This window comes from Syngnathus scovelli, chromosome 13, assembly GCF_024217435.2.
Source record: "Syngnathus scovelli strain Florida chromosome 13, RoL_Ssco_1.2, whole genome shotgun sequence".
NCBI classification, from domain to species: Eukaryota; Metazoa; Chordata; class Actinopteri; order Syngnathiformes; family Syngnathidae; genus Syngnathus; species Syngnathus scovelli.
The window spans coordinates 8,685,140-8,693,436 of record NC_090859.1 but is presented as its reverse complement, the minus strand read 5'-3'; the positions used below and the strand labels follow the sequence as shown (position 1 = coordinate 8,693,436).

Here is an 8,297-nt window from a genome sequence, read left to right as displayed (position 1 = left end):
ACAAAGTGGGACAATTACTTTTTTCCCACAACAAATTAGGTGTTGTCCCATGTTTCCAGTCTGTATTTATACAGAAGAGGAAGTAATACAGGGGAAAAAAAAATTGTACAACTGCCATCTTTTCCAGATCTCAGCCTCTCTGTAATTTCACCCCTGCCTCCTCCGACCACTCGTACTCTCCCTCCCCTCCTTATCTCCTCCGCTGCCCTCTTACCCAGAATTCAGCGCAGGCAGACAGCGGAAGCTCAGCCGTGCTATAAAAAGGCGTTACGTGGGGGAGGGAGGGCTGCCGTTCAGCAGGAACCGTGCACGTTTGCCCGCTCACTCACTGCTGGGGAGATCCACAGGGTCAGCGGCCAGCTCCTCGTACCGGGAGATCAGGAGACAGAAGACATAGGACAGGTTAGTACCAAGGATGCAAATGAAGGAGAACGAGAAGGCAGTGGGGTGACGTCATCTTTGTCAAATGGGAAAGGGAGGGCTGGTTTCATTTGAAAGACACTGAAGAGATGTAGCCTGGTTGGCATCTTTGACATGGAGAAGATGCAAGATGAACAAGAAGGCAGAGGTTGATGGGGGAAAAAACATAGATGACCAGAACTTGTACAGCACAGTTGATTTCAAGTTCCAGCAAAGGGGTAGTACAGATAGAAGAAATGGGGTTGATGATGCATCGAGAATGTACATTGGGAGGATAAAAAAAGGCTTGGTGGTTTGATTTCAACTTCTCTTTGTGGCTTAGGTCCACAAATTTCTATCAGGTAGGACCAAAGTGAAGGCAGGGTTGATGCTTCATCCTAATGTCTGAGAAAATGATGAAGCAATAGAATGATGGCAAGGTTCATGCCATCTTTTAAATAAATAAATAAAGGGGATGAAGGGTGTTGTGTTGCTCAAGACAAGTGAAGGCATGTTCAACTAGTGACTTCCAAAGTGTTTGGCCTCTTGCCCTACTGGGGAATGATATGAAGGCCCCAAGTAACAGCAGAGTTGACTTAAAATTTATGTCATGGTGGCAGTGCAGGCAAGAAGGCAGTATGGACAACTCAGAAAGTAAGCCTAGGCAGGAGGAGGAGACCTATGGAGTACCAACTTATCACAAAAAAAAGACTTGAAACTTTTTCAAAAATAGGGAAGTCCAGCTGTCAATCATCATGAGGTCCAGGAAGGGCAAAAAATTAAGGAAGTATTTTAGATGATTTCAGTATACTTGAAAAAGTCACCACCTCTGTCAATTTTTGTAATTGAAGAGTCCAGCAAGAACCAAATTGAAGATTGACTGACTTCAGTTTTGTAAAATAGGGGAGGTGCAGGAACCTGGACATCTGTCAATCTAAATGAGGTCCAAGAAGGACAAAAGTGAAGGCAAAGTTCACTTTGGAGGCAAAAAGAATGCATGATTGACTTCAAAGAGGCACAGGCAGAAGAAAACTCCAAATGTGATTCAAGACAAAGTCTAGAAAAGACTGAAGTGAACTTTTTGTGTTTTATAACAAAGACGACCGGGGATGTTAAGCAACAATGCAGTGGCTTAATAGCACTGTGAAGAGCATGCCTTCTTGTGCTACAACATTTTCCATCTGCATCCATTAGCGTCCATATTGCAGTATAGTTGAAACATGTCCGTAATGGCAATTTCGCAGCAGCCTATTGATTAACTCGAATGGGTTTTGTGGAAGTCAGGCTGCATGTACTAACATGAGCTCCACCAGTAAATATCAACCACTGCTCTGACGTCAAAGGGTCTTCCACATTGACTGCCTGCTTGCCTTAAAGGGCCAGCAAGCGCTTGGACCTCATTGAACCACAAGAGCGAGTGCCTCTCCACAGCAACCAAAGGTGGAATGCGCCACTTGCCTTTTACACGCCTTGGGAGTCAATGAACGCCTCGCTCGCCTGACACATGATCCCTTCACAACAGCTGCGACGGGCTCTTTTTTTAGCAGGTTAAAAAATACATTTAGGACATTATTGAGGTGGTGGGTTCCTGTTGCATTTAAAATGCAAACAGTAGATCAACTGATTTAATACGTATGGAATTGAATTGCCGTAAGCATCATGTGAACATGTTTAACGTGCCATGAAATGTCCCGGTCCCAAAAAGGCAAGGTGCTGACTCGGATGCAGGCCTCCGAGTGACCTTTACTGGTGCCACAGGGTCAACGGGAACTGGCATAAAAATTGACACCTTAGACGAGTGACGAGTATAGCTAGCGCTAACCTTTGTAATTTGTCGTCTGAGTTTTGCAATGGTCATATTTCTCATATGATAATTTTTTAAGTTTTGACTCGAGAACATGAGGACGTTCATGTTTGCTTTGTTCATCCTTTATTTGCAATGACAAACCTGACTGAAGGAATTGTTTGTGTTTTGGAGATAGATCAGGTTTTCTAAAATAAAAGCAATAGTATAATAAATATATAGTATAATATAATATAATAAATATACAAGAAGGAGTAAAAACCTGTTTTTATTTAATTTAAATAAAAATAAAAGACAACACTGCTGACAGGATAAGCAGCAATGAAAATGGATAAAAAACACGCATTAAAAAAAAACATGCTTGTTGGGCAGGATTGGACTTGTCAATCAAAATGCTGGCCCTCCTCCTTCCTCATTCACAGAAAGAGGAAAACAAAGGGCAATTTGGTTTGATGAATGCGCAAGAGTTCATGTCCAAATGTAAGACACTGCTATTGTTTTTGTTTCATTTATGCAATTTAGGGCTTGAAATGGCAACACGTCACAGCACGCAACTTTAAATTTTGCACTATTTCCAGTCATGTGTATTTCCTTCGTTGACGTCACCAAGATGTTATTGTTCTTTATTTCAGTGGAAAGGGAGCTGACAACGAACGCAACACAATGGCAGGTAAATGACGCCCTAAACGTGTCACTAAGATGACAACATTATTCTGATGTCATTGTTTAAGACGTGCGGAAGTGTTATTCGTATTTTTATATGAAGTTGGGTGGAAAGCACTCGTTTGCCTTGCTTCTTTTCTTAACATCTACTGCCATCTTGTGGACATTTTGGAGAATACGGCGAGCGAGTATCGTACAAGCTCACGTTTTTATTATAGATATTCAAAACTAAACTCAGAAAAAACAGCTAAAATCTACCCCAATTTATGTGCGTTGGGAATATTATATTAATAGATTTATTAATATTTATTAGCTGTTCATTTCTATATTTGGATCGCTCGTTGACATGGTAACCAAGCCAACGCAAACGTAAGAAGTGTGGCAGACATGGGGAATCTATGCAGCTCTACGCAAGATATTTCCTGTCGACATGGTTTGTAACAGCCGTTTTGTTATATATTTGTGCACTGATAGAAAAAAAAAATCTATTACTTTATTTTAATTTTATTTTAACTTGTAATGTATCTTATTGGCATCAATGAGTATTTTTGTTTATTGTATTTTGTTTAATATTTATTTAATCTAAAACTGACTGCACTCACAAAACCTTACCTAACTGCCTTTTTTCATTCATTATTATTTTGTAATAATTTTTGAAAAATAATGGAGCCACGAGTGAATTTATACCCAAAAAAGTTTAAAAACATCACGTTAGAAAAATAAGGGAATTACAACTAGTCTTTTTTTTAAAATAATGCCTTTTTTTCTATTTCCAGACAAGCTCAAAGACGCTAAAATTATCTTTGTGGTTGGTGAGTATAATGCACAAGTGTGGCTCATTTGCAAAGGCACACATTTAAACACGCTGTGATTTGTAGGTGGACCCGGGTCCGGCAAGGGCACCCAGTGTGCAATGATGGTGAAAAAATACGGCTTCACCCACTTGTCGTCCGGGGACCTGCTCCGCGCCGAGGTGGACTCAGGCTCTGAGAGGGGCAAGCAGCTTCAAGCCATCATGCAGAGGGGAGAGCTGGTGCCACTGGTGAGAGGAGCACATGTTGAACTCATGCAACTCTTATTTTTTAACAAAGTCAAAAAGCTAAATATGGTTACCTTAGGTGAAATCGTGCATGAATTGTATAACTTAAGCGTGCTGTTATGTGTTCAGGACACAGTGCTGGACATGATTAAGGACGCCATGATTGCCAAGGCCAGTGTGTCCAAAGGCTTCCTCATCGATGGCTACCCCCGCGAGCTGAAGCAGGGCGAGGAGTTTGAGAAGAAGGTAAAACGCCGAGGCTTTTTGCTGATTTAAAAAAGCCAAACAGCAACATACAAACCTCGTTCGTCTCTGCGCCCCCAGATCGGCAAACCGTGCTTGCTGCTGTACGTGGATGCCAAGTCCGAGACCATGGTGAAGAGACTTCTGAAGCGCGGTGAGACAAGCGGCCGCTCGGACGACAATGAGGAGACCATCAAGAAGCGACTGGACCTCTACTACAAGGCCACCGAGCCCGTCATCGCCTTCTATGAGAAGCGCGGCATTGTCAAGAAGGTGAGTAACATCCGCATTACTGCACTGGTGACTTATGAGTGCCGCCAACTATGGTTGTAACTAATAATTATTTTAATAGTACCAACCACAAAACATCTTACTACTGTTTGCTAGCGTTCTTATAAAAAAATAATGAAATAAATGATGCGAAACGCCATCCACCATCGTCAAAACTTTACTGTAAAAAGTTGATATTGGAACACGGAGTGCAGCAAAATCAAAGCATGTAAGGATACCCATTATTATGAATTCTCAGATTATAAATTATACTGCCCTCTAGTGGTTATTTGAGTAATCAGCATGGTCGCAATAAATTGATGTACAGATCTTATTATGGCTATTTGATGACATCATCATCTCGCCCTGCCTAGGTGGACTCTGAACTTCCGGTGGAGGAGGTCTTCAGCCAGGTCGCCAAAGCTGTTGATTCACTGTAGTTTAAAAAAGAAAAAAAAAAAAAAAAAAAAAAAAAAATCCACTCTTGTTTGTTTGTTGCTTTGAGTTTACAGTTAACTCCGCCAAGAGCCAACAGTCCTAATTCGTCATCAGAATGTTAAGATTGCCAACAATCTGAGGTTTGGGGTTTAAATCTCAGCGCCATCCTCCTTGTTTAGTTTGAAGGTTCTCTACCTGCTTGTGTTTCTTATTTCTTTTTCTTGTCTCTTTGGCTTCCTCCCACATTCCAAAAATTGAAGGGACTAAATTAGGGCCATCCAAACGTTTTCTCCCAACAGCCGCAAGGATATTAACAATTTTCCGAAGAAATTGACCATTATGTCAAAAGTTGATATAGATTTTTAACAAAACAACTTTGTATGATTCGAACCCTCAAGAGACCAAGCAGTTCTACTCACAAACAACAAAAACTTCCTTGGCAGAGGTAATAACCTCACACATTTCCTCTCATGTGCCTCCAAAGCTGCAATAAGAAACAAAAGTACTCATATTTAATAATCTTCATATAGCAGGATTAACGTAGCCACTTGTCGCCTATTACGCTATTTCCTATTTGATGGTTAGCATCAAACGCTCACTTCAAGTCTTCTTCCCTATTTCTCAAAAGCACATTCACACGAGCAGGTTACCATCAACAATAAGCCGTCATGTATATAAAAATGCAAAAGTCTAATAAAATCTTCAACATGTAAAGTGTTTGATGACGGTCTAGCTTAATATTTAAAGCAGCCATTAAAACAATCACTTCTTGGCCATTTTGAAAATAAGATTCACATGACTCAGGGGAAAGAGGAAGTGCCCCTCTTTAGAAATATCAGACACAACAGGATGACGGACATCACACTTTGTGTTCGTTGCTTTGCCATCAAGTCAACACTTCATAACACAGGCACATTTCTACCAGGTATCCGGACTATCCTCCAAGGAGGCTCAAGATGATGGGGAAGAAGTGTGTACGTGGGGGCACAGGATGCATTTTTGTCGGAAACTCCCGACAAGAAAAGGCGTCGCTAAGCACTTTGAAAAGAAGTCATGCCTGGAATGCAGACAGTAAATAAATTCATTGAAAAATGCCAGTGGACAAAAGGTGACCATCCAGGCCATGCGATAAATCACGTACGCAGCTGTAAAAGACAATAGGGCAGGAAGAGTAGCACGTGGATGACACACCGGGCGCATTCCAGACATGCAAATTAAACTGTAAAATGGAGACCTACCAACATCCTTGTGGAAATACATTACACCATTTCATCCTCATCTATGCTTTAACGCCCTCCTGTGGCATTACAGGAAATGACAATTGAGAGATTATTTTCCAGTAATGGTTAAAACAAGTACATATTTTTCTCCCATTGGCAAAAAGCACACGTAGCTAAATGAAGGTAGAATATTTTCATTTTATACATGTTAAATATTTTATATTAAAATATACCATGGAATAAATTGTTATTGTATTTTTTAAAATATTTGTTAATAGTTTTGCAAAATAATACATCTTTCCCTCTTGAAAAAAGAGGACTTGATTTTTAAAATATAATCAATAAATACAAACCGAGAGAATGTAATTTATTTTTCAAGTATAATATTCATAGATAATCTGAAGACTTTTTCCTCACCATCAGAGAGAACATAATTTTAACAAAATAGTCAAATTTATTTAAATGTTGAGCGATCAAGCCGTCATTTTCAATGATACTGAGAGGACAAGACAACCAATACTTTATACAGCACAAACATGATTAAATTGTTATTTTAAAACATAGCATGAAGAGTCACATAGATTATTAAATAATAAATACATTTTCTACTTTGCATTTATTATGCATTACCTGGTACCACAAAATCTGCCTTTTGGTGGCTGAGGAGTCTAAGGGTCACTGATTAGACGTGTTAGAAGCAATGCTGGGACGTTGTTCTTTCTTTTTAAAAATATTAGTGCCAATCCTAGCATGCGTCAGATGTTCCCTCCAAGGGCCTATAAGGAAACCAGTCACCTGGCTCATACTCACACTCGCCACCCCCCAGCCCCTCACCCTCAATGGGGTGGTGGCGGGTCGACTGGTACCGCAGAGACCTGGTGGCACCGTGCGGGAACCGACGTCAAGCCGCGATGAAAGATGACGGCCAATTGCTTCCTGTTATTGAAATATTAGGGTGGGCTGCGTGGCGGGGTGGGATAGACTGGAAGCACTCTTAGCAATGTGCACACAAGCAAAAGTCCAGTCAATGCTGATTTCCACCATAATTAAAGCGGATACCACATTATTGCAGTATACACACTCTTTTGGAGTCGCGTCATGATAACAAACATACAATTGTTTGTGGTTTCTTGGAACAGAATGTACGAGAATAACCTCAAAACAATGAACCACATGCTGCTTCACCAAGACATTATTATCTGATCACACTTAACAGTCTGTACTGGTACATTTCCATTACAATGGCATTTATAATTTAACAAATACAAACTGGCGAGGGGGAGTGATAGACTATTAAGTAGTCACAACATCCTTTCTGGACTGAACAGAATGACTCACTCCCCCTGCACACACTAAATCCATTTACAAAAACACGCAACAAAGGTTGGTGAGGAAAAACTCAAGATAAATCGTAAGCCTACTCAGGGTAAAGTTAACACTGTAGGCTAATAGTGATGATGATAAAAGAATAGTCTCTATTTCTATTGCTATAAAGTACCAATGCTAGCTTGGCAATTTGGGAGCTTAAGATCAGGGGATGCTTTGAGAATAATTGTCATTTTTTGTCTATGTGAAGCCCTTTGAGACTGTTTGTGATTTAGGGCTATACAAATAAACTTGACTTGACTTGACTTGACTTGACTTATATATTGTCATGATGACAAAAGCACATCTATGATTTTGTGTCACTATGGCAAAAATGCTACCGTGTATGGCATTTGTTTGTATCAATAAAACTGTGAGAAGCGTAACATGCACATTTGATCGGTAAGATTGATCGATAGGGTGGCAACGCAAGATAGCTGACCTCTGGCTTCTGTGTTAACGCGCCACAGAAAGTGGTAAAAGCATCATCTCAAGAACTACAAAACATGAAAATGAGAACAAAAAACATCATTTAATAATGCTTTGAATGTTTAATTTGGTTTAACATTAGTGTAAAATTCAAGCTTGACATTTAATATGAGGTATCAAGATCAGGAGCTTTAGATCAGGGGATGCTTTGAGAATAATTGTCAATTTGTTTTGTATATGTGAAGCCCTTTGATACTGCTTGTGATTTAGGGCTATATCAATAAACTTGACTTGACTTGACTTGACTTGATTTGAAATCCAGGTCCAGATTATTAAAAACCCTGACACAGTTTATTTTCGGCTCAGATGATTCTCATCATCAAGGCCTGCAGGTAAACATGTCCCGTGAGTTTACCTGTTGATTGAC

General features: G+C 40.1%; 1 protein-coding gene across 2 annotated transcripts; it reads left to right on the top strand.

The window, feature by feature from the left end:
* Positions 1 to 235: 235 nt before the first annotated feature.
* On the top strand, positions 236 to 5,570 carry ak1 (adenylate kinase 1). Of its 2 annotated transcripts, none has more exons than XM_049738019.1 (7): positions 236 to 402; positions 2,836 to 2,873; positions 3,643 to 3,678; positions 3,745 to 3,908; positions 4,035 to 4,151; positions 4,230 to 4,421; positions 4,793 to 5,570. In XM_049738019.1, exons 2-7 carry the CDS (start codon positions 2,867 to 2,869, stop codon positions 4,856 to 4,858), a joined length of 582 nt encoding a protein of 193 aa, XP_049593976.1. In that variant the 5' UTR covers positions 236 to 402; positions 2,836 to 2,866; the 3' UTR covers positions 4,859 to 5,570. The 2 variants fall into 2 exon arrangements, with proteins under 2 accessions (XP_049593976.1, XP_049593977.1); XM_049738020.2 differs by lacking the exon at positions 236 to 402 and adding an exon at positions 2,620 to 2,683.
* Positions 5,571 to 8,297: the final 2,727 nt, after the last annotated feature.